Raw genomic sequence first — 26,585 nt, forward strand, 5'->3', positions numbered from 1 at the left:
ATTAGAAGTTCAGAACCAGAACGTGTTAGCTCTATATAAATAATAATGCTAAAATTGAAAAATCATTCAACTAAATAATGACGTTTTCATCATCATAATCCAGTTGAAGATTACATCTCACATTCCAGTGTTCGAATTTGTGTAAACAAGACTGCATGGGATTTCTGTTTTTGCAATTCTCTGCAGCCAATGGCTATGTCCGCTCTAGCTGTAATTCCGGGAGCCACTTGTGGATTTGACAGGTCTAATGCCGCGTTCAAAACAACTGGGAGGTCAAATTATGGCACTATTGATCTTCAGGTCGGAGCACTAAAAATAGGCCCGAGTTGGATGACCATTCAAAACGATTATTCCCAGTCGGAGCTCGTTTTCTTCCAAGTTCACAGTTGTTTTGAACGTGCCATAAACGGTTCCACCTCCAACACCTCAAAACAACCGCTATGTTCATGTTGGCTAAAGATGCGGATCTGATTTAATCGAGCCCTTACATTCCTACTAGTTAGTGGTGTAACGTTAACTAATAGCAATCTATTGTTATTCGTAAAGTGTTAATAAAATGTGCCAAATATATAACTGCAGGCTGGTCACTAACGTTACACAATGTTGCTGTGGCTAGCTAACGCCAATTACACAACTTGAGTTTGAGTGGAGACAGGCATAATAATGTACTGACTGCTTGATTTCAATAAGATCACCAATAGAGCAAATAAATATTATAACACTACACCTGACACAAATAGTGAGTGAATGAAGAAAATAGTAAAACTTCACAGTACTTCTGTATCTTGCTTCTCTCCTGGATTCAGTTTGGTTTTCCCGCAACTATTTTGGCGCGTGACCACAACCCTTCCCGTTGAAGAATGACAACTTCCTTTCGCGAGCAATCTTAAAGGCGTCATATCCGTTAAAAACAACAATAAAGTCCTATGGTAAGAAAACTCTTAAAGTCATGTCAAATAAAGATATATTTTGATATACTTAAGTCTTTCTGTGGTTGAAATATAAATAAATATGAGACTTTGCTAATGACACTGTGTTGTTTTCAACCGCCGAGTTAGTACCGTATTTTAGCCATCTAGCTACTGTTAGCTAACATTAGCCCAATCATGTTCTAAATGAGCCTAACATTATTTCTTATAGTCCAAGGTCGGACCGTATATGTTCTGTTTAAAGGCGAATTGGCTCTGGAAGCCAGAATGTAAACATGAATCGATTCTCAATTGCGGTACGGTTCTATAAAGATAAATACCTCTACTTTCATATCACATCAAAAATAATATCACAGTTGTACATTGTTTTAACCGGTTTTTAACGCAGTTGCCGCCGACAATCATTTTCAATGACAACATTACATGGATGTATTCATTTCGCTGATTCTTTTGCAATAAACGTTTCTTAAACGGAACGAAACTGTGATGGGACCTACCTGAATTTGTCCAATCGAACTGAAGTTTTGCATCTATTTGGACTAATGATTACACCCCACGTTTGTGGCATCCTCTTCCCTTTACACACAGGTGTTCGCAGATAGTTTATTAACACAGATAGTCAGTCCACTGTCTGTGTTCATAACCCTAACGCTATACAGGTGTAGTCTTTTACCTTTTGTTTTTTGACAATTATTTATCGATGATATAAATATAAAATGTAACGTTATGTAGCTTAAGTTTCCAAAACAGTACCGCAAGCGATTCATGTTAATGTTTAGGGCAAGCATCGGGGTTCTGAACTAAATTCACCAAGTCAGTAGTCGCAAAAGTAGTTGGCGTCCATGAATGGGGTAAGCTAAACTGCTAGCAAAACCACCAGTCACGAGTAGTTTTCCCGCCGGCTAACCCTGCTAATTCTGTTTCCAGTGTTGTTATGGAGGGCTCCAAGTCCTCTAGTACCACCATGCAGGTCAGCTTTGTGTGTCAGCGCTGCAGTCAGCCTCTAAAGCTGGATACATCCTTCAATGTGCTCGACCGTGTCACCATCCAGGAACTTATTGGTATGTTTACCTGAGTGTATGTTTGAGAGAGAGTGTGTGTGTGTGCGCATGCTTTGGAGAGCGCTACAGAGGAAGAGACAGAGATCGGCGTTGTGAGTCTGTGTGTCTTCTGTCCCATCAGCTCCTCTGGTCACAGTGACACCAAGCAAGCAGACAGAAAGCAATGAGACGGAAAGTGCTCCAGAGGTGAGACACTGGGTTTATTCAATCCAATGGAAAGATGGTTTTGAAACCAGGTTTCACAGCAATATCCTTCATAGAAATTGAGTTTTAAACACCGACAGGGGTTCTGATTTTCCTCTCTTCCTCCAGGAAACCTTTGTGGAAACAAAGCAAGATGGAGTCGCAAGAAAATACATCCCTCCTGCAAGGTAGCATCATGTCTAACTTACTACCTTCCAGTCTGCTTGGCCTACACAGTGTAATGCCCTGCTCTGAACTTGAACTGCCATACCCTCTAGGCCTAGGATGATGCCTACATAGTTTTGTGTGTGTGTGTGTGCGCGCAGGATGATGTCCACAGAGAGCGCCAACAGCTTCACTCTGATTGGAGAAGCGTCGGACGGAGGCACCATGGAGAACCTCAGTCGGAGGCTGAAGGTGACCAGCGATCTGTTTGACATCATGTCGGGCCAGACCGACGTAGACCACCCGCTGTGTGAGGAGTGTACCGACACCCTGCTAGACCACCTGGACACGCAGCTCAACATCACAGAGAACGAGTGCCAGAACTACAAGTGAGTAGTCATACACTGCAACTACACTAACATTACATAACTAGTGGGTAGTCAAAGTGTACTACACTATGTAACACACAGCAGGATTTGCCCTAGAAAAAATTATTAGGCAGGGAGACCCACTAGGGCTTAGTTTACACCAATATTTTGTTGCCTGGAACAATATTGTGCGTCAAAAGAGGATCACTTATTTGCATGCCTGAATCATGTGTGTGGATATGAGCGTGTTTTTGATGCCTGTGTATGTGTAGGGCAATTTTGTTGTTCACGTTCTATTGACGTGTGCGCATCCCAGTGTGGTGACACTGATGGTTTCTCAGAACTGGTGGCTTGATGGGCGGCAGGTAGCCTCGTGGTTAGAGCGTTGGGCCAGTAACCGAAAGGTTGCTGGATCGAATCCTCAAGCTGTCGTTCTGCCCCTGAGCAAGGCAGTTAACCCACTGTTGCTGAAGATGTGGCTGTCGATTATGGCATTCCCCACCACACCTCTCTGATTCACATTTCAGTTGAACGCATTCAGTTGTACAACTTCTACGGTTGTGGCTAGCTAGATTGAGAATTTACTTAGCAGGTTATTATAATTTACGTTGCAGGTTAGGATAATTATGTTAATAAAAGGGTTAGAGTACAGCATTTTAGCCTATCTAGCCACAACCGTAGAAGCCATCATTCCAGAGAAACCATCAGATAGCTAACGTTGAAGTAGGAACCTTGACAAACTTAACAGTGAGCGAGTGAAAACACAGAAGACCGAGGGCTACAGATATGTAAAACAAGTTATCTTATTCTTCTGGCTTTATCCAGCTTTATTTGTGATATTGTATCTTGCCTCGCTGGCTTGCTACGTGATCGATCCTCTGACGTTGTGGACGATAACATCTGAATTTGCGTTCGTTAACTTGCACGAGCTGCATTTGAAGTTGCATGTGCTTGTATCCACTGCAAGGTGCACGCAACTTTTCATGACGCGGCCGGGAAAGGTGTCTATATGTGTTTTTCATGTGTGTTTTTCCATGTGTGTGTTGGTGTGTATGTGTTTTCCTTGTCTGACTACGGTGTGTGTCCTCTACTAGGAACTGCCTGGAGCTGCTGTCCCAGCTGAAGGAGGAGGAGGAGGACAGCCTGTTGCTGGAGCTCCAGAAACTGGGCGAGGAGGAGTCGTCACTGGTGGGGGAGCTGGAGGCGGTGGAAGAGCAGAGGGCTGCCGTGGCCGAGGACCTGGTCCAGGGACGCAGCCACTCCCAGCAGCTAGACACTGAGGAACTGCAGTGAGTAATTGCTGTCTGTCCTCCACCTCTGTGTAATTTTGGCTGTTGTATTTCTAAGTTCAAAGCACTTTGGTTGTGGTGGCTGTCATTCTGTCTCACACGGGTTAGAGTGTAAAATGAGCTTTGGAAGTCCGCTGTCTCAACCTTATGCACTTAGTAAAGAAATGAATGGGACAACGATCACCCTACTTGGAACTGACATTTTGAGACTGTATAACGCAGGGTTTCCAGAACTCGTTCCTCGGGACTCCAAAGGGTTGCTCGTTTTGGTTTTTGGCTTAGCGCTACATAGCCTAATCAACTAATCATCAAGCTTTAATCATTTGAATCAACCGTGTAGTGTTATGGCAAACTCCAAAACGTGCACCTCTTGGGAACCTGAGGACCGAGTTTGGGAAACGCTGGTACATTGCAAGACGGGAGAATGGGACGAGGAAAAAGAGGGAGACACCAAATCAACCCCTACTCTATGCACTATATAATTCAATTTCACAAATGAATCCCTTATCCTCCCCTGGCCTGTGTGTGTGATGTGTGTCTGTGTGCTCCAGGTACCAGAAGGAGTACAGTGAGTTCAAGCGGCAGCAGCTGGAGCTGGATGACGAGCTGAAGAGTGTGGACAACCAGATGCGATACTGCCAGATTCAACTGGACCGCCTAAAAAAGACCAACGTCTTCAACGCCACCTTCCACATCTGGTAAGGACACATACTCCGACGCATTACAGACCCTTATACAGTGCCTTGCGAAAGTATTCGGCCCCCTTGAACTTTGCGACCTTTTGCCACATTTCAGGCTTCAAACATAAAGATATAAAACTGTATTTTTTTGTGTAGAATCAACAACAAGTGGGACACAATCATGAAGTAGAACAACATTTATTGAATATTTCAAACTTTTTTAACAAATCAAAAACTGAAAAATTGGGCGTGCAAAATTATTCAGCCCCTTTACTTTCAGTGCAGCAAACTCTCTCCAGAAGTTCAGTGAGGATCTCTGAATGATCCAATGTTGACCTAAATGACTAATGATGATAAATACAATCCACCTGTGTGTAATCAAGTCTCCGTATAAATGCACCTGCACTGTGATAGTCTCAGAGGTCCGTTAAAAGCGCAGAGAGCATCATGAAGAACAAGGAACACACCAGGCAGGTCCGAGATACTGTTGTGAAGAAGTTTAAAGCCGGATTTGGATACAAAAAGATTTCCCAAGCTTTAAACATCCCAAGGAGCACTGTGCAAGCGATAATATTGAAATGGAAGGAGTATCAGACCACTGCAAATCTACCAAGACCTGGCCGTCCCTCTAAACTTTCAGCTCATACAAGGAGAAGACTGATCAGAGATGCAGCCAAGAGGCCCATGATCACTCTGGATGAACTGCAGAGATCTACAGCTGAGGTGGGAGACTGTCCATAGGACAACAATCAGTCGTATATTGCACAAATCTGGCCTTTATGGAAGAGTGGCAAGAAGAAAGCCATTTCTTAAAGATATCCATAAAAAGTGTCGTTTAAAGTTTGCCACAAGCCACCTGGGAGACACACCAAACATGTGGAAGAAGGTGCTCTGGTCAGATGAAACCAAAATGGAACTTTTTGGCAACAATGCAAAACGTTATGTTTGGCGTAAAAGCAACACAGCTCATCACCCTGAACACACTATCCCCACTGTCAAACATGGTGGTGGCAGCATCATGGTTTGGGCCTGCTTTTCTTCAGCAGGGACAGGGAAGATGGTTAAAATTGATGGGAAGATGGATGGAGCCAAATACAGGACCATTCTGGAAGAAAACCTGATGGAGTCTGCAAAAGACCTGAGACTGGGATGGAGATTTGTCTTCCAACAAGACAATGATCCAAAACATAAAGCAAAATCTACAATGGAATGGTTCAAAAATAAACATCCAGGTGTTAGAATGGCCAAGTCAAAGTCTAGACCTGAATCCAATCGAGAATCTGTGGAAAGAACTGAAAACTGCTGTTCACAAATGCTCTCCATCCAACCTCACTGAGCTCGAGCTGTTTTGCAAGGAGGAATGGGAAAAAATTTCAGTCTCTCGATGTGCAAAACTGATAGAGACATACCCCAAGCGACTTACAGCTGTAATCGCAGCAAAAGGTGGCGCTACAAAGTATTAACTTAAGGGGGCTGAATAATTTTGCACGCCCAATTTTTCAGTTTTTGATTTGTTAAAGTTTGAAATATCCAATAAATGTTGTTTTACTTCATGATTGTGTCCCACTTGTTGTTGATTCTACACAAAAAAAATACAGTTTTATATCTTTATGTTTGAAGCCTGAAATGTGGCAAAAGGTCGCAAAGTTCAAGGGGGCCGAATACTTTCGCAAGGCACTGGACATGCACTAAAATACAGACGTGCACAAACAAACGCACGCATGAATTATTGACCCAATGTATGTCAGTTGAGCAACTTAATCTCTGTTTGAAGTGGTGGTGAGTGCATGCTTGCGTTTAGAATGAACAGCTGCCTCTGTCTCTCAGCCCTCATCTTGTTCTCACATAGAATTTTGAACGGCATCTTTTACATTGATAGTTTTTAGTGCTTATAATAACCTTGTCTCTGGTCCTCAGGCACAGTGGCCAGTTTGGCACCATCAATAACTTCCGTCTGGGCCGTCTACCCAGTGTCCCCGTCGAGTGGAACGAGATCAACGCCGCCTGGGGTCAGACCGTGCTACTGCTCCACGCCCTGGCCAACAAGATGGGGCTACGCTTCCAGAGGTCAGACATGACCCGCACATATGGACATATACACGCGCACACCCTTCTACGCCATGTAATGTGTTTAATTGCCAAAATAATCAGTTATTTTATCATATCCAAATAAACATGATACATTATTTTAAATGACATATTGTACAATGTAAAACATCTTGCTGGATTTCTTGAACCTCTCTCTTTAGATACCGCCTGATCCCATATGGAAACCACTCTTACCTGGAGTCACTTACAGACAAGTCCAAGGTAATGCTTGTTAAGTAAGGTCACACTAAAAGGCACATGAACACACTTTCTGCTGGCTACTATATGGAGACAAATATATATATATTTTTTTTTTTCTTTTATGAACTGTGAAGAAAAAAAAAAATAGTGAACTATCCTTTTTACTATTATTTTGCAATACTCATTAGACTGGCCCAAGCCAACCCCAGTGAATAGGCCATGTATATGGTACATACCACTCTCTCGGTCTTCTTGTGTGTGTGTAGGAGCTACCACTGTACTGTTCAGGGGGCCTGCGCTTCTTCTGGGACAACAAGTTTGACCATGCCATGGTGGCCTTCCTGGACTGTGTGCAGCAGTTCAAAGAGGAGGTGGAGAAGGGAGACACGGGATTCTGCCTGCCTTACAGGTCAGTCAACTAGTCTAGCAGACATCATCGAATTATAATTGTAATCATCTATGGATTATTCAGAGAGACCAAGGATTGAGCTTTCAAAAGCTGACCTACTTCAGTTATTTGTATAAATTTGGTAAGTTTTTTTCTTCATTTTTCCAATTCATAAAAAAAATCGCTCCTTTTCATATTCAGATTTGACAAATACGTTCCCTTGTTTCTTAATGTCATTTATTCTACTTTCCTGTACTTGTAACACATCTGACAATGATTTAGTTGAGTATTTGGATTTTATTTTATTGAGGTGTTTTAAACGGGTGTTTCTGTAGATTAGAGGAACTGCTGAACACTGTTGGTTTCGACGTTTCTGGATACAATACTGCCTCCTAGTAGTACTGCCTCTTATTGGAACCCTCACAGATTCCAAGGTAGAAGTCCTAATTTGGGCAGCAGGGGGTTTAGCAGTCACTGTATGTCTGTCTGTTCAATACAAAGAGCGACATACTCAGGTCCCTTGGTGCATCACACCACAGATCGCTTCACGTAGCCAGCCAGTACAGTGCCATTGAGCCTGTGCTTGGTGGAGTCATAGGCCCCCCGTCTCGAGCTCTTGGAGGAGAGCTTGCCACAGATCTCACTGTGTTTCTCCAAGCGACTAGGATCAAAGCACCGGCCGCAGTGCTCACACTGCTTCAGCTTGGAGTTGGCTGCACTCATCCCAAATCGACGTTTCAACACCACCTGAATGAATGGATGTTATTAGATGGGCCAAATAATGGGCAGCTGGGCAACAAAGACAATATATACAATATGTACAAACCAGATGAGGCTGGTGGGAGAATCTCATTGTAATGGGCTCATTGTAATGGCTGGAATAGAATATAAGGAACGGTATCGCACGCGTCAATCACATGGAAACCACGTTTGATTCCGATCCATTAATTCCATTCCAGCCATTACAACGATCCTATCCTCCTAGAACTCCTCCCATCAGCCTCCTCTGATACAAACGCACTTGATCACCAACACTACACTAGATCAGCAGTTAGAATGGCTTTGTAATTGTCAGGCTACTTTACCTGTCTGTCCTCCTTTTTCTCTTCCATGTTCAAACCCTTCTTGACTTCCTTTGGATTGTGGCTGTCTGCTTTGGCTTACTAGCCACACTGCTTTCTTCATTTCTCCTCACATCTTTTCTCCTTTCTTCCTCTTCTTCATTATCTCTTATCTCCCATAGGTCAGAATCTACCTTCATCAGGCAGATCTCCTGGATGAACTTCTCCACCTTTTTTCTCAACCGTTCTTTTGCGTTTTTCTCCTCCAAAGCCTGAGCATCCATCTTGGCCCCACTCTTAATCAGTTTCAATTCTTGGGTGACACTGATCAGTTTGGCCTTCATATATGCCATCACCTGCTCAGCCTCTGAGTTAAAGACGTCCCATACCATCTCATCGGGGCATGGCGGTAGATCCTGTACAGTTAGGGTCTGAGTCTTGAACTGACCTTGTTTCTTCACAACCTGCCTTCTGTACTTTGAAGCAGCAGGACGAGGGCTGCCCTGTGGTCTGACTGGCTGGAATGGCTTCTTGGCATCATTGTTTGACACAGTGACTCTGGCTCTAATGGGAGACAGTGGCATCTTGGTGACCATACTGGCTCCATGGACTGCCTTCAATGGCTTGGCACTATTGAGGTAGATGTCTTTCACCACGCAGGTTTGATCCCTCTTGGTCCGGATGGGTTGCTGTGGCTTCCGGATGGGAGGAACAGTAGCCTTCCCTGACTGCTGAGATGTTGGAGCTACATGCAGTCCTTGACTCTTCCCATTGCAGATGGACCTCTTTTTCTGCAGTACTGGGATTCTGGAGGGAGGATGTGGTTTCTTTTCCACAGCCTTCAAACTGGCAAGTCGCTGCAGAGCACCCTTTCTTTCTTCAGTCAACTCCAGTACTGGGATTCTGGAGGTGTTAAAACTGTTTTGTTTGAGCGCTGGAAGCTTCTCAGTGGCCTTGGGTTGAGATGGCAGTGCAGGCTGAATGGAGTTGCTACTGGCAGCTCCAAGCTTCCCTGTTAAAGCATTATCTTCCTGTAGTGGCTGCAATAATCTCCTCACCTGATTCTGCAACTAAATTTTTGTCTAGTAGCACTTTCTGTATTTTATGGTGATCTACTGTGGTAACTATACCTCAGGAGGAATCTGCTAGATTGTTTTGGATACTTGTGTTCTATTTTCAGCAACCAGACACCAGAATGTTTAAACAGAACATTTGGAATTTATGGATTAGTTGTGACAATTGTTTCACAAATAATGAGACTTCTAGTATCTCACACACTTATCAAATCAAATGTATTTATATAGCCCTTTGTACATCAGCTGATATCTCAAAGTGCTGTACAGAAACCCAGCCTAAAACCCCAAACAGCAAGCAATGCAGGTGTAGAAGCACGGTGGCTTGGAAAAACTCCATAGAAAGGCCAAAACCTAGGAAGAAACCTAGAGAGGAACCAGGCTATGAGGGGTGGCCAGTCCTCTTCTGGCTGTGCCGGGTGGAGATGTTCAAATGTTCATAAATGACCAGCCAAATAATAATGACCAGCCAAATAGTCAAATAATAATAATCACAGTAGTTGTCGAGGGTGCAACAGGTCAGCACCTCAGGAGTAAATGTCAGTTGGCTTTTCAAAGCCGATCATTGAGAGTGTCTCGAGTTGAAAATAGCAGGTCTGGTGAACAGGTCAGTGTTCCATAGCCGCAGGCAGAACTGTTGAAACTGGAGCAGCAGCACGGCCAGGTGGACTAGGGACAGCAAGGAGTCGTCATGCCAGGTAGTCCTGAGGCATGGTCCTAGGGCTCAGGTCCTCTGAGCGAGAGAGAGAGAATTAGAGAGAGCATACTTAAATTCACAGAGGACATCAGATAAGACAGGAGAAATACTCCAGATATAACAGACAGACCCTAGCCCCCCGAATACATTAAATACTGGAGGCTGAGACCGGAGGGGTCAGGAGACACTGTGGCCCCATCCAATGATACCCCCAGACAGGGCCAAACAGGCAGGATATAACCCCACCCACTTTGCCAAAGCACAACCCCCACACCACTAGAGGGATATCTTCAACCACCAACTTTCCATCCTGAGACCGAGTATAGCCCACAAAGATCTGCACAACCCAAGGGGGGGTGCCAACCCAGACAGGAAGACCACGTCAGTGACGCACCCCTCCTAGGGACGGCATGGAAGAGCAACAGTAAGCCAGTGACTCAGCCCCTGTAATAGAGTTAGAGGTGGAGAATCCCAGGTTAGAGAGGGGAACTGGCCAGGCAGAGACGGTAAAGGCAGTTCGTTGCTCCAGTGCCTTTTCGTTCACCTTCACACTCTTGGGCCAGACTGCATTCAATCATAGGACCTACTGAAGAGATGAGTCTTCAGTAAAGACTTAAAGGTTGAGACCGAGTTTGCGTCTCTCACATGGGTAGGCAGACCATTCCATAACATTTTTAGCTCTGTAGGACTAAGCCCTGCCTCCAGCTGTTTGCTTAGAAATTCTAGGGACAATTAGGAGGCCTGCGTCTTGTGACCGTAGCGTACGTGTAGGTATGTACAGCACGACCAAATCGGAAAGATGGGTAGGAGCAAGCCCGTGTGATGCTTTGTAGGTTAGCAGTAAAACCTTGAAATCAGTCCTTGCCTAAACAGGAAGCCAGTGTAGGGAGGCTAGCACTGGAGTAATATGATCAAATTTTGGGGGTTCTAGTCAGGATTCTAGCAGCCGTATTTAGCACTAACTGACGTTTATTTAGTGCTTTATCCGGGTAGCTGGAAAGTAGAGCATTGCAGTAGTCTAACCTAGAAGTGACAAAATTATGGATACATTTTTCAAAATTATGGAAAATTTCAGATTTTTGCCATATTGCGTAGATGGAAAAAAGCTGTCCTTGAAACAGTCTTGATATGTTCGTCAAAAGAGAGCTCAGGGTCCAGAGTAACGCAGAGGTCCTTCACAGTTTTATTTGAGACGACTGTACAACCATCAAGATTAATTGTCAGATTCAACAGAAGATCTCTTTGTTTCTTGGGACCTAGAACAAGCATCTCTGTTTTGTACGAGTTTAAAAGTAGAACGTTTGCAGCCATTCACTTCCTTATGTCTGAAACACAGACTTCCAGCGAGGGCAATTTTCATCGAAATGTACAGCTGTGTCATCCGCATGGCAGTGAAAGTTAACATTATGTTTTCGAATATCATCCCCAAGAGGTAAAATATATAGTGAAAACAATAGTGGTCCCAATACGGAACCTTGAGGAACACAAACATTTACAGTTGATTTGTCAGAGGACAAACCATCCACAGGGACAAACTGATATCTTTCCGACAGATAAGATCTAAACCAGGCCAGAACTTGTCCGTGTAGACCAATTTGGGTTTCCAATCTCTCCAAAATAATGTTTTGATCGATGGTATCAAAAGCAGCACTAAGGTCTAGGAGCAGATGCACAGCCTCGGTCTGACACCATTTAAAGGTGATTTACCACCTTCACAAGTGCAGTCTCAGTGCTATGTTGGGGTCTAAAACCAGACTGAAGCATTTCGTATACAGTGTTTGCCTTCAGGGAGGCAGTGAGTTGCTGCGTAACAGCTTTTTCAAAAACTTTTGAGAGGAATGGGAGATTCGATATAAGCCAATAGTTTTTTATAATTTATGGGTCACGGTTTGGCTTTATTACTGCCACTTTTAGGGAGTTTGGTACACATCCAGTGGATAGATAGCTGTTTATTATGTTCAACATAGGCGGGCCAAGCACAGGAAGCAGCTCTTTCAGTAGTTTAGTTGGAATAGGGTCCAGTATGCAGCTTGAAGGTTTAGAAGCCATGATTATTTTCATCATTGTGTCAAGAGATACAGTACTAAAACACTTGAGTGTCTCCCTTGATCCTAGGTCCTGGCAGAGTTGTGCAGACTCAGGACAACTGAGCTTTGGAGGAATACGCAGATTTAAAGAGGAGTCCGTAATTTGCTTTCTAATGATCATGATCTTTTCCTCGAAGAAGTTCATGAATTTATTACTGCTGAAGTGAAAGCCATCCTCTCTTGGGGAATGCTGCTTTTTAGTTAGCTTTGAAACAGTATCAAAAATACATTTTGGATTGTTCTTAATTTCCTCAATTAGGTTGGAAAAATACGATGATCGAGCAGCAGTGAGGGCTCTTCGATACTTCACTGTACTGTCTTTCCAAGCTAGTCGGAAGACTTCCAGTTTGGTGTGGCGCCATTTCCGTTCCAATTTTCTGGAAGCTGCTTCAGAGCTCGGGTATTTTCTGTATACCAGGGAGCTAGTTTCTTATGACAAATGTTTTTAGGGGTGCAACTGCATCTAGGGTATTGCGCAAGGTTAAATTGAGTTCCCCAGTTAGGTGGTTAACTTTTTTTTTGTCCTCTGACGTCTTTGGGTAGGCAGAGGAAGTCTGGAAGGGCATCAAGGAATCTTTGGGTTGTCTGATAATTTATAGCATGACTTTTGATGCTCCTTGGTTGGGGTCTGAGCAGATTATTTGTTGCGATTGCAAACGTAATAAAATGGTGTTCCGATAGTCCAGGGTTATGAGGAAAAACATTAAGATCCACAACATTTAGTCCAGAGTATGACTGTGGCAGTGAGTAGATCCAGAGACATGTTGGACAAACCCCACTGAGTCGCTGATGGCTCTGAAAGCCTTTTGGAGTGGGTCTGTGGACTTTTCCATGTGAATATTAAAGTCACCAAAAATTTGAATATTATCTACTATGACTACAAGGTCCGATAGGACTTCAGGAAACTCAGTGAGGGGTGCTGTATATGGCCCAGGAGGCCTGTAAACAGTAGCTATAAAAAGTGATTGGGTAGGCTGCATAGATTTCATTGACTAGAAGCTCAAAAGACGAAAACATCGTTGTTTCCATATGTCACGTAGAGTAGGCCAGATGGCTAAACTGGATAACCTAACCTCTATAAAAATAAAAAGATGGCGGAACCGCAAAAGTTCTTCTGTGCAAAGGTGTTTATTTACAAGTGATTCCGGAACAGAAAACAACAGTACTGCCATCAACGTCTACCTTATGGGACAGCTTAACAACAATGCTGCCCCATCCACAGCTCAATCCAAAAAATCCCCCTTAGAGACTGGAGAGAGGCTCCTTTTGTAGGGCTAGCCCCTCCCCTCAGAACAATTAACCCTAATTAATTAATCAATTAACAATACAAACCTACATTTTCCATGAACTAAACATACTAAAGGATATACATTGCAACACGGTTTTAAACAATATCACAACATAACATTTACAACATTACATCACTACTGATAATATCTTTCAATATGCCCATATGCATTAATGAGCCATTTGGGACAGGCACTATAAAGCCAACCCAATTCCCTTAGCTCGGGTCCTTTTCCAGCATACCCAGAAGCTACAGAGATGGAGAGAGAGGAACAGAACAAACAAACAATGTAAATGTTAGCAACACCTCCGCCTTTGCGGGATGCACGAGGGATATGGTCACTTGTGTAACCAGGAGGTGAGGCCTCATTTAACACAGTATATTTGTCAGGCTTAAGCCATGTTTCAGTCAGGCCAATCACATCAAGATGATGATCAGTGATTAGTTAATTGACTATAATTGCCTTTGAAGTGAGGGCTCTAACATTAAGTAGTCCTATTTTGAGATGTGAGGTATCAATCTCTTTCAATAATGGCAGGAATGGAAGAGGTCTTTATTCTAGTGAGATTGCTAAGGCGAACACCGCCATGTTTAGTTTTGCCCAACCTAGGTCGAGGCACAGACACGGTCTCAATGGGGATAGCTGAGCTGACTACACTGACTGGGCTCATGGCAGACTCCACTAAGCTGGCAGGCTGGCTAACAGCCTGCTGCATGGCCTGCACCCTATTTCATTGTGGAGCTAGGGGAGGTAGAGCCCTATCTATGTTCGTAGATAAGATGAGAGCACCCCTCCAGCTAGGATGGAGTCCGTCACTCCTCAACAGGCCAGGCTTTTGGGAGGGGCAGAAAACAGTTTTCAACCAGTGATTGAGTTGTGAGACTCTGCTGTAGAGTTCATCACTCCCCTAACTGGGAGGGGGCCAGAGACTATTACTCGATGCCGATATATCTTTCTAGATGATTTACACGCTGAAGCTATGTTGCGCTTGGTGACCTCTGGCTGTTTCATCCTAACATCGTTGGTGCCGACGTGGATAACAATATCCCTATACTCTTTACACTCGCCAGTTTTAGCTTTAGCCAGCACCATCTTCAGATTAGCCTTAACGTCGGTAGCCCTGCCCCCTGGTGAACAGTGTATGATCGCTGGATGATTCGTTTTAAGTTTAATACTGCATGTAATGGAGTCGCCAATGACTAGAGTTTTCAATTTGTCAGAGCTAATGGTGGGAGCCTTCGGCGTCTCAGACCCCGTAACGGGAGGAGTAGAGACCAGAGAAGGCTCGGCCTCTGACTCCGACTTGCTGCTTAATGGGGAGAACCGGTTGAAAGTTTGTTGGCTGAATGAGCGACACCGGTTGAACATTCCAACAGCATTTCCCTCCAGAAGCCATGAGAAAGTTGTCCGGCTGCGGGGACCGTGCGAGGGGATTTATACTACTATCTGTACTTACTGGTGGCACAGATGCTGTTTCATCCTTTCCTACACTGAAATTACCCTTGCCTAACGATTGCGTCTGAAGCAGGGCTTGCAGCGCAGCTATCCTCGCCGTAAGGCAATCGTTCTCCTGTATATTATGAGTACAGCAACTGCAATTGGAAGGCATCATGTTCTTGTTACTACTTAGCTTCGGCTGGTGGAGGTCCTGACGAACCACGTCCAGATAAAGCGTCCGGAGTGAAAAAGTTGAATGAAAGAAAGTTGAGTGAGGGGAAAAACTAAAAAATATAAATGGTAATTAAAGTAAAAAACATAAAGTTGTCAGGTAGCAAAGTAAGGTTAGCAACAAAACACACAGGAGCATGTCTGCAAGTTGTGACCGGAAATGACACGGGCACAGTTTTACTGCAATCTGTTGAGTGCATGCGGGTTCAAGCATGTCGCAGCGATGAAGAATTGTGGATGTGGATCCACTTATGTGGATGTGATGTCATAATAGACCATAATATACTGCCCAAAATGGTGAATGTGACATACCTGTGTTGAACTGCTTGCCCTCATCTCATATTTAACTATGCCAAACATATTACTGAACTCTCTGAATTGTCAATTTAAAGGCATTTTGGCAATTTATTCATGACTAAATTTAGCTAACATAGTTAATTCAGAGATTCTTACCTTTGCCTCGGCAGTCTCGTCCACATCATCATGACGTTTGTAGTTCTTTATGATAGCCACAGTTCATTTTGGGGGGCTAAATACAGGCAAATATATTGATAAGTCACCTTGTCCTACAGATATTTACACAGTTATTGAAAAGTCACACATGGGTAAGCCTACATGAAACACATCCCTTATTTTAAGTGTTTCTAAAATTCCCCATGGGGACAAATGAATGGTGGAAAAACGGTTGGAACCATTTCCTTGTTTGACCGCTATGTTTTATGGGTATTATGACTCATACTGTGGTACTCTATTGTACTTACACAAATAACTGGAGTTGGTTAGCTTTTGACAGCTTAATCCTTTGTCTCTGCATGATAATTTGTTTCCAACTAGTCACTAGCATGAGAAATCTGCAGATTGTTTTGTCTTAGCATACTGGCCTTAGATAAATAAATAACAATGTGGGTGTGTGTTGCACCAGTTTCTTTCATAGCCCTCAAGAAATAAACACTTGGGGGTTTGAGTTTTAACGCACCTTTTTCTGTTATGGGTCAGGATGGATGTCGAGAAGGGCAAGATTGAGGACACGGGAGGCAGCGGCGGCTCCTACTCCATCAAGACCCAGTTCAACTCGGAGGAGCAGTGGACCAAGGCGCTCAAGTTCATGTTGACCAACCTCAAGTGGGGCCTGGCATGGGTGTCGTCTCAGTTTTACAACCGATAGAGGAGGAAGATGAGGAATCACCCTGGGTGTGCCCCTTGACCCTTCTAAAACCACAATTTCGTCACAATGTGTGACTCTCTAAAGTTCTTCTTCTACAATGCTCTCCTTGCTTCCCTGTGATGTTTTGAGAGGGTGGGGAGAAGACTGGAGGAAGGACTTTTGAGATTCACCACTGGTGTGAGTTCCAATCCAGTACATCATGTTTCCTTGTTTGATTTCCACATTGACCATATGAAAGGACAAAATAAAAACTGTTAAATTGTTCACATTCAAGTCCGCCTAGACTCATAGGTGTTATGAAGGGAGCTATCTGAGACTTTTGGAACACATTCCAAGATTGAGTCCTAATAGTAGCTAAGTGGCTTCTGGTTGTGTCTTTTCCTTCATATGCACATATCTTATGACACTGGATAGGTGAAAGCTGTTGTTTCCAATTGGCCTGTTCAATTCTTATAGATCAGTACACATGAAGGGAAGGTGTGAAGGACACATTGAACTATTGAGATGCAGCACTGGAATGGGTTCTTATGTATCACGTGCAAAACTGGAACGTCACATCTGGTTTACTGCCTATTTTTCGTCAATTGGTTTGTATCTTTCTCGTTCAACTCCACTCTATCTGCAGAAAAATTTACATTTATGGTTTAATCGTTTAGATGGTTTAATTTCACCATGCGTTGGAACAGCATTGGAACGTTTGCACCAAGTGTCTACCGAAAGCTTTGGCGTCGGAATTATGCTGTGCTTTTGTTGATTGGCAACTTCAACAAGGTAATCCTTTTACTACAAGTGACTTCTTGGTGTAGATTTAAATGTAGACAAGGAGGCTTGTGGCAGTATTTAATACCCATATCACTATATGATTTGGTTTTTCAGGTTCATTACACATGAAAATGCCAATAATGGACCCACACAGAACGCCTTATGTAAAAGGATATTTCCAATTCTAACATTTGTATAAAACAAGGTAATCAAAATCTTAGACAGATTGCTTGATTTATTGATTTACGTAAGTATTCAACCTCGAGTCAATACATGTTAAAATCACCTTTGGCAGCGATTACAGCTGAGAGTCTTTGTGGGTAAGTCTCTAAATGCTTTGCACACCAGGTTTGCATGTTAGTCTTCAAGCTCTGTCAAGTTGGTTGTTGATCATTGTTACAAAGCCATTTAAGGCTTACCATTATAATTTTAAGTCAAAATTCAATATCGTGTTGGTAAGCAACTCCAGTGTATATTTGGCCTTGTGTTTTAGGTTACTGTCCTGCTAAAAGTTTAATATCTCCCAGTGTCTGTGAAGCAGACTGAACCAGGTTTTCCTCTAGGATTTTGCCTGTGCTTAGCGCTATTCTGTTTATTTTCGTCATAAACATCCTTGCCGATGACAAGCATGCAGCCACCACCATGCTTGAAAATTTGAAGAGTGGTACTCAGTTATTTGTTGTTGGATTTGCTCCAAATATAACACTTTGTTTTCAGGACATAAAGTTAATTTCATTGCCACATTTTTTGAAGTATTACTTGCTCCTGATTACAAACAGGATGCATGTTTTGGAATGTTTTTATTCTGTACCAACTTCCTTTTCACTGTTATTTAGGTTAGTATTGTGGAATAACTACAATGTAGTTGATCCATCCTCAATTTTCTCTCACAGCCGTTAAAGTGTTTTAAAGTCACGATTGGCCTCGGTGAAATCCCTGAGCAGTTTCCTTCCTCTCCTGCAACTGAGTTAGGAAGGATGCCTATATCTTGGTACTGACTGGGTATTTTGATACACATCCAAAGTGTAATTATCAACTTCACCTTGCTCAAAGGTATATTCAATGTCTGTTTTGTTTTTTTACCCACCTACCAATAGGTGCACTTCTTTGCGAGGTATAGCAAAACCTCCCTGGTCTTGGTGGTTGAATCTGTGCTTGAAATTCACTGCTCATCTGAGGGACCTTACAATTATCTGTATGGATCGGGTACAGAGATGAGGTAGTAATTCAAAAATCCTGTTAAACACAGATGAGTCCATGCAATTTGTGACTTGTTTAGCACATTTTTACTCCTTCATGCTTGCCATAACAAAGGGATTGAATACTTTTAATTCATTAATTTGTAAAGAATCTCTAGAACCATAATTCCACTTTCACATTATGGGGAATTGTGTGTAGGCCAGTGAATACATTCTCAAGGCACTTTAAGAGATTAGCTCTTCAGGCAGTCATTGGGTTGCTAGCCTTGTATGTAGCACGTAACTAGCTCTATGGCTGTGTATATTTGAGTATTAGCAGTTAGGCTATTCTGCTTTTCTCTGGTAAACAACGCATCTATTCTCGAGCGTGTAATCATGTTTCACAATATACTAAAATAACTTTGCTATTGTGTAAGTTACGTTGGAATTCAGATTGTTATACTGCACAATTTGCAATGAATGAGAATTATCTTTGACATAACTCCTTGCTAACAAACCACATAGTCATAACAAAAGTCTGTTAAATGGTTTATATGCATTTCTATTAAGTTGCTCTCCCTCTCCATTTTGGGGGAAAGCCTCATGAAAACATATGGACAACCATCCAAGTAACAAAGTAAACTCCCAGTCCAATATCCCAAAAAATATTTATATCTGATCAAATCAGTCAAAAGTGATGATCTTAGTGAAAATGACTTTCTTTCTTTCACTTGACAGACGTGTATAAAACAACAGTGTTGCATCAGCCAGGCATGCCTTCAACTTTGGTCATCAAAAATAGAAACTCCCCCTTCATTTGAGCCCTTTCAAAAGGGGGGGTGGCAATTGATTATATTATTGGGAAATATATAGAGTTCAACTTATGATTCAACTCAAGCAAGAATTTATTTTAAAAAAACTTTCTCTCAAAACATCAAATGGAATGGATATGTTGGAAAATGGTCCTGACAGATAGGGCTGCCATGCTTCTAGCTTACAAGCATTTCGCTACACCCACAGTAACATCTGCTAAACACATATGTGACAAATACAATTTGATTTGAGTTGTTTGGTTTTCCCGAAAACAGGTATGCACACACACACACACAACACAACACACTGTGACTTCAGTGCGTTTTCCTATGACCCTGTGATGCAGCCCACTGGACAGGCTAAGCAAGGTCTTTCTCTTCTTTGTGGCAGGGGTGTGTGTGTACACATGTATGTGGGCAGCCATTGGGTCCTACAGACAAGCCAAAGATGGGCATTTCCCCTTCACGTCTTAGGAGGGGTGGGGATAGGGCGGTCACTTCAGATAATCCTCCTCCATCCTTTAGTCTGTTTTTACCCCCTCCTTCCCCTATCCAGAAGGGAGGGCGTTTCAGTAATGTGGCACCTACAGGGGCCCTCTGGGGTGGCGTTGGGCGCCTCAGTTCTAGGCACTGCTGTTGTATGCGCTGGAGGTGGAGGGCATGGAGCCCGATGCCAACGGACCAGGTCCGGTGACCAGGGCCTTACAGAAGGGGGGCATGAGGAAGGGGTCTTGGGCCAGCTGCAGCACGTCGATGCGCTCCTCCTTGCGGGAGGCCAGGTAGCTGCGGATGAAGGCCTGACGGAGAGAGAGATGTTTGTTTGTTTTTTAGGGGGTAGATCAGCTTTAATATTGCATATAGATTGTGGCTTCCATCAATGTAATTGTCTGCATCATTTTAAATCCCCCAATAGATACACACACAGTAACAGTTCCACATTTGGACACACTACTCATTCAAGGACTTTTCTTTATTTTTACCATTTTTATCATTGTAGAATAATAATCTAGACATCAAAACTATGAAATAACACATTTGAAATTATGTAGTAACCCAAAAAGTGTTAAACAAATCAAAATAAATGTTTGATTATTCAAAGCAGTCACAGCTGATGACAGCTTTGCACACTCTTGACATTCATTTAACCAGCTTCATGAGGCATTCACCTGGAATGCATTTAATTAACAGGTGTACCTTGTTAAAAGTTTATTTGTGGAACTGCTTTCCTTCTTAATGTGTTTGAGCCAATCAGTTGTGTTGTGACAAGGTAGGGGTGGTATACAGAAGATAGCCCTATTTGGTAAAAGACCAAGTGGGGTGGCAGGTAGCCGAGTGGGTAGAGCATTGAGTTAGTAACAGAAAGGTTGCTGGCTCGAATCCTTGAGCTGACGATAAATATTTCTCGTTTGGCTGCTGAATAAGGCAATTAACTCACTGTTCCCCGGTAGGCTGTCATTGTAAGTAACAATTTGTCCTTAACTGACTTGCCTTGTTAAATAATGTTTTTTTTAAACAATTATGGCAAGAACATTACAATTAAGGGAAGAGAAACAACAGTCCATCATTACTTTTAGACACTAAAGTCAGTCAGTAAAGAACATTCAAAGTTTCTTGAAGTGCTATGATGAAACTGGCTCTTATGAGGATCCCCACAGGAAAGGAAGAGTTACTTCTGCTGCACAGGATAAGTTCATTAGAGTAAACTGCAGCTCATATTGCAGCCCAAATAAATGCTTCACAGAGTTCAAGTAACAGACACGTCTTAACATCAACTGTTCAGAGGAGGTTGCGTGAATCAGGCATTCATGGTCGAATTGCTGCAAAGAAACCACTACTAAAGGACACCAATAATAAGAGACTTGCTTGGGCAAAGAAACACGAGCAATGGACATTAGACTGGTGGAAATCTGTCCTTTCTGATGAGTCCAAATTTGAGATTTGGTTCCAACTGCCGTGTCTTTGAGAGACGCGGAGTAGGTGAACGAATGGTCTCCGCATGTGTGGTTCCCACCGTGAAGCATGGATGAACAGGTGTGATGGTTGTTACCAACAAGTGAGGTCTCGAACTAAAAGGTACAGGACATGAACACACTTACCGCTGGCTACTATATGGAGAAACACAGCAAACATTTTTTAATGAGCTTTGAAAAAATTAGTGAACTATCTTCCAATACTCATTAGACTGGCTCAAGCCAACCTCTGTGAATAGCCCATGTTGTATATGGTAGATTCCACTCTCTCTTTCTTCTTGTGCTCTTCAGGAGCTACCACTGTACTGTACAAGGGGCCTGCGCTTCTTCTAGGACAACAAGTTTGAGGAGGTGGAGAAGGGAGACACCTGCCCTGCAGGTCAGTCAACTAGTCTAGCAGACATCATTGAATTATAATTGTAATCATCTATGGATTATTCCGAGAGACCAAGGATTAAGCTGTCAAAAGCTGACCAACTTCAGTTATTTGTGTAAATTTGGTAAGTTATACAACTAAACTAATTAGTTTCTTTCTTCATTTTTCCAATTCATTAAAAAATAAAAAAATCCTTTTCATATTCAGTTTTGACAAATACTTTCCCTTGTTTCTTAATGTTTCATTTATTCTACTTTCCTGCACTTGTAACACATCTGACAGAATGACTTAGCTGAGTGTTTGGATTTTATTTTATTGAGGTGTTTTATACAAGTGTTTCTGTAGATTTGAGGAACTGCTGAACACTGTTGGTTTAGACCTTTCTGGATAAAATACTGCCTCCTAGAAGTACTGCCTCTTATTGGAACCCTCACAGATTCCAAGGTAGAAGTCCTAATTTGGGCAGCAGGTGGTTTAGCAGTCACTGTATGTCTGTCTGTTCAGTCCAAAATACAAAAGAGAGACAGACTCAGGTCCCTTGGTGCATCACACCACGGATCGCTTCACGTAGCCAGCCAGTACAGTGCCTTTGAGCCGGTGCTTGGTAGAGTCATAAACCCCCCGTCTAGAGCAATTGGAGGAGAGCTTGGCACAGATCTCGCTGTGTTTCTCCAGGCGACTAGGATCAAAGCACCGGCCACAGTGCTCACACTGCTTCAGCTTGGAGTTGGCTGCACTCATCCCAAATCGACGTTTCAACACCACCTGAATGAATGGATTTTATCAGATGGGCCAAATAAGGGGCAGCTGGGCAATAAAGACAAGATATACAATATGTACAAACCAGATGAGGCTGGTGGGAGGAGCTCATTGTAATAGGCTCATTGTAATGGCTGGAATAGAATAAAAGGAACGGTATCACACATATCAGTCACATCAATCACAATCACATTCCAGCCATTACAACGATCCTATCCTCCTATAACTCCTCCCATCAGCCTCCTCTGATACAAACACACGTGATCACCAACACTACACTAGATCAACAGTTAGCATGGCTTTGGAATGTCAAGCTACTTTACCTGTCTGTCCTCCTTTTTCTCTTCCATGTTCAACCCCGTCTTGACTTCCTTTGGCTTGCTCACAGTGTATCTCTTGGCTGTCTGCTTTGGCTTACTAGCCACACTGCTTTGTTCTCCATTTCTCCTCACATCTTTACTCCTTTCTTCCTCTTCTTCATTATCTCTTATCATCTCCCATAGGTCAGAATCCACCTTCATCAGGCAGATCTCCTGGATGAACTTCTCCACCTTTTTTCTCAACCGTTCTTTTGCGTTTTTCTCCTCCAAAGCCTGAGCATCCATCTTGGCCCCACTCTTCATTAGTTTCAGTTCTTGGGTTACACTGATCAGCTTGGCCTTCATATATGCCATCACCTGCTCAGCCTCTGAGTTAAAGACGTCCCATACCATCTCATCGGGGCATGGCGGTAGATCCTGTACAGTTAGGGTCTGAGTCTTGAACTGAACATGTTTCTTCACAACCTGCCTTCTGTACTTTGAAGCAGCAGGACGAGGGTTGCCCTCTGGTCTAACTGGCTGGAATGGCTTCTTCTTGGCATCATTGTTTGACACAGTGACTCTGGCTCTAATGGGAGGCAGTGGCATCGTGGTGACCATATTGGCTCCATGGACTGCCTTCAATGGCTTGGCACTATGGAGGTAGATGTCTTTCACCACGCAGGTTTGATCCCTCTTGGTCCGGATGGGTTGCAGTGGCTTCCGGATGGGAGGAACAGTAGCCTTCCCTGACTGCTGAGATGTTGGAGCTACATGCAGTCCTTGACTCTTCCCATTGCAGATGGACTTCTTTTTCTGCAGTACTGGGATTCTGGAGGGAGGATGTGGTTTCTTTTCCACAGCCTTCAAACTGGCAAGTCGCTGCAGAGCAACCTTTCTTTCTTCAGTCAACTCCAGTACTGGGATTCTGGAGGTGTTAAAACTGTTTTGTTTGAGCGCTGGAAGCTTCTCAGTGGCCTTGGCTTGAGATGGCAGGGCAGGCTGAACGGAGTTGCTACTGGCATCTCCAAGGTTCCCTGTTAAAGCATTATCTTCCTGTAGCGGCTGCAAGAATCTCCTCATCATCAAGGAGATTGACAGTTATATTTTTCTAACCTCGTTCTGCAACTAAATTTTCGTCTAGTAGCACTTTCTGTATTTTATGGTGATCTACTTTGTTAACTATATCTCAGGAGGAATTTGCTAGATTGTCTTGGAAACTAGTGTTCTATTTTCAGCAATCAGACGCCAGACTGTTCAAACGGAACATTTGGAATTTATTGATCAGTTGTGACATCATAATTGGTTCAGAAATAATGAGACTTCTAGAATCTCACACACTTATGTGGATGTGATGTCATAATAGACCATAATATGCTGTCCAAAATGGTGAATGTGAACAACCTGTGGTGAACTGCTTGCCCTCATCTCATATTTAAACATGCCACTTTTCTTTGAGGTGAAACATATTACTGAACTCTCTGAATTGTCAATTTAAAGGCATTTTGCCTATTAATTCATGACTAAATTTAGCTAACATATTTAATTCAGAGATTCTTACCTTTTGCCTCGGCAGTCTCGTCCAGATCATCATGGCGTTTGTAGTTCTTTATGATAGTGACATTAGCAGCTAATTTGCATTTTATTTTGGGGGGCTAAATACAGGCAAATATATTGATAAGTCACCTTGTCCTACAGATATTTACACGGTTATTGAAAAGTCACACAAGGGTAAACCTACATGAAACACATCCCTTATTTTAAGTGTTTTTGAAATTCCCTATGGGGACAAATGAATGGCGGAAATACGGTTGGAACCATTTCCTTGTTTGACCGTTATTTTTTATGGGTATTATGACTCCTACTGTGGTACTCTATTGTACTTACACAAATAAGTTACACACACCTTTGTCTCTGCATGATCATTTGCCTCCAACTAGTCACTAGCATGAGAAATCTGCAGATTGTTTTGTCTTAGCATACTGGCCTTAGATTTGGGTGTTAGCAGCTGTAGATGTTGCACCAGTTTCTTTCATAGCCCTCAAGAAATAAACACTTGGGGGTTTGAGTTTTAACGCACCTTTTTCTGTTTTGGGTCAGGATGGATGTCGAGAAGGGCAAGATTGAGGACACGGGAGGCAGCGGCGGCTCCTACTCCATCAAGACCCAGTTCAACTCAGAGGAGCAGTGGACCAAGGTGCTCAAGTTCATGTTGACCAACCTCAAGTGGGGCCTGGTGTGGGTGTCGTCTCAGTTTTACAACCGATAGAGGAGGAAGATGAGGAATCACCCTGGGTGTGCCCCTTGACCCTTCTAAAACCACCATTTCGTCACAATGTGTGACTCTCTAAAGGTCTTCTTCTACAATGCTCTCCTTGCTTCCCTGTGATGTTTTGAGAGGGTGGGGAGAAGACTGGAGGAAGGACTTTTGAGATTCACCACAGGTGTGAGTTCCAATCGAGTACGTCATGTTTCCTTGTTTGATTTCCACATTGACCATATGAAAGGACAAAATAAAAACTGTTAAATTGTTCACATTCAAATCCGCCTAGACTCATAGGTGTTATGAAGGGAGCTATCTGAGACTTTTGGAACACATTCCAGGATTGAGTCCTAATAGTAGCTAAGTGGCTTCTGGTTGTGTATTTTCCTTCATATGCACATATCTTATGACACTGGATAGGTGAAAGCTGTTGTTTCCAATTGACCTGTTCAATTCTTATAGATCAGTACACATGAAGGGAAGGTGTGAAGGACACGTTGAACTACTGAGATGCAGCACTGGAATGGGTTCTTATGTATCACATGCTTCTTACTTTGCTCCAGAAGCAAAGCTGGAGAGTCATGTATCTGGTTTTCTGCCTATTTTTCTTCAATTGGTTTGTGTCTTTGTGGTTCAACTCCACTCTAGCCACAGAATAATGTAAATGTTTATGTTTTAATAGTTTTCCTTTTACTGTGCTGACAAGGTAAAGATGGTTTAATTTCACCATGCGTTGGAACAGCATTGGAACGTTTGCCTTGTCTGTTCTCTTGTCTCCCCAATCGCAGGGCGCACCAAGTGTCTACCGAAAGCTTTGGCGTTGGGATTATGCTGTGCTTTTGTTCATTGGCAACTTCAACAAGGCAATACTTTTACTACAAGTGACTTCTTGGTGTAGATTTAAATGTAGGCAAGGAGGCTTGTGGCAGTATTTAATAACAATATCACTGTATGATTTGGTTTTTCAGGCTCATTACACATATGAAAATGCCAATAATGGACCCACACATACGCCTTATGTAAAAGGATATTTCTAATTCTAAAATTTGTATAAAAAAAGGTAATCAAAATGTATAGACAGATAGATATATTGATTACGTAAGTATTCAACCTCTTGAGTCAATACATGTTAATAATATCACCTTTGGCAGCAATTACAGCAGAGAGTCTTTCTAGGCACATTTTTTGCAGTATTACTTGTAGAGGTCGACCGATTAATCGGAATGGCGCATTAATTAGGGCCGATTTCAAGTTTTCATAACAATCGGCAATTTTGGACACCTATCATGGCCGATTACATTGCACTCCACGAGGAGACTGCGTGGCAGAATGACTATCGGTTATGCGAGTGCAGCAAGGAGCTATGGTAAGGTGCTAGCTAGCATTAAACGTATCTTTTTTTTTTAAATTAATCTTAACATAATCACTAGTTAACTACACATGGTTGATGATATTACTAGTTCATCTAGCTTGTCCTGCGTTGCATATAATCGATGCGGTGCCTGTTAATTTATCATTGAATCACAGCCCACTTCGCCAAACAGATGATTTAACAAGCGCATTCGTGAAAAAAGTACTGTCGTGGCACCAATGTGTACTTAACCACAAACATCAACGCCTTTCTTAAAATCAATACACAAGTATATATTTTTAAACCTGCATATTTAGTTAATATTGCCTGCTAACATGAATTACTTTTAACTAGGGAAATTGTGTCACTTCTCTTGCGTTCATTGCATGCAGAGTCAGGGTAACAGTCAACAGTTTGGGCCCC

The 26,585-nt window shown here is 42.8% G+C and overlaps 2 protein-coding genes and 1 long non-coding RNA gene across 5 annotated transcripts in view; 2 read left to right on the forward strand and 1 right to left on the reverse strand.

The window, feature by feature from the left end:
• The window catches only part of LOC109876862 (BRCA1 DNA repair associated), a 48,438-nt gene extending 47,555 nt beyond the window's left edge, over window positions 1-883 (reverse strand). For both annotated transcript variants that reach the window (XM_020469223.2, XM_020469224.2), the window contains exon 1: window positions 777-883. The gene's annotated coding sequence lies outside the window, so the exon portion shown is untranslated. The remainder of the gene's footprint in view (window positions 1-776) is intronic.
• becn1 (beclin 1, autophagy related) lies at window positions 841-17,374 on the forward strand. 2 transcript variants are annotated; one of them, XM_020469225.2, is made up of 11 exons: window positions 841-929; window positions 1,857-1,990; window positions 2,112-2,176; window positions 2,303-2,361; window positions 2,500-2,727; window positions 3,801-3,995; window positions 4,547-4,693; window positions 6,593-6,742; window positions 6,925-6,985; window positions 7,231-7,373; window positions 16,224-17,374. In XM_020469225.2, the coding sequence occupies exons 2-11, from the start codon at window positions 1,864-1,866 to the stop codon at window positions 16,390-16,392; spliced, it is 1,344 nt and encodes a 447-aa protein (XP_020324814.1). In that variant the 5' UTR covers window positions 841-929; window positions 1,857-1,863; the 3' UTR covers window positions 16,393-17,374. The 2 variants fall into 2 exon arrangements, with proteins under 2 accessions (XP_020324814.1, XP_031654884.1); XM_031799024.1 differs by lacking the exon at window positions 841-929 and adding an exon at window positions 1,556-1,780.
• A 3,029-nt stretch (window positions 17,375-20,403) lies between these two features.
• On the forward strand, window positions 20,404-25,721 carry LOC116355500 (uncharacterized). Its single transcript, XR_004204518.1, has 3 exons — window positions 20,404-21,217; window positions 21,406-21,493; window positions 24,649-25,721. It is a non-coding gene; the product is annotated as an uncharacterized LOC116355500 (long non-coding RNA).
• Window positions 25,722-26,585: the final 864 nt, after the last annotated feature.

Source organism: Oncorhynchus kisutch, linkage group LG20 (assembly GCF_002021735.2).
Source record: "Oncorhynchus kisutch isolate 150728-3 linkage group LG20, Okis_V2, whole genome shotgun sequence".
NCBI lineage: Eukaryota > Metazoa > Chordata > Actinopteri > Salmoniformes > Salmonidae > Oncorhynchus > Oncorhynchus kisutch.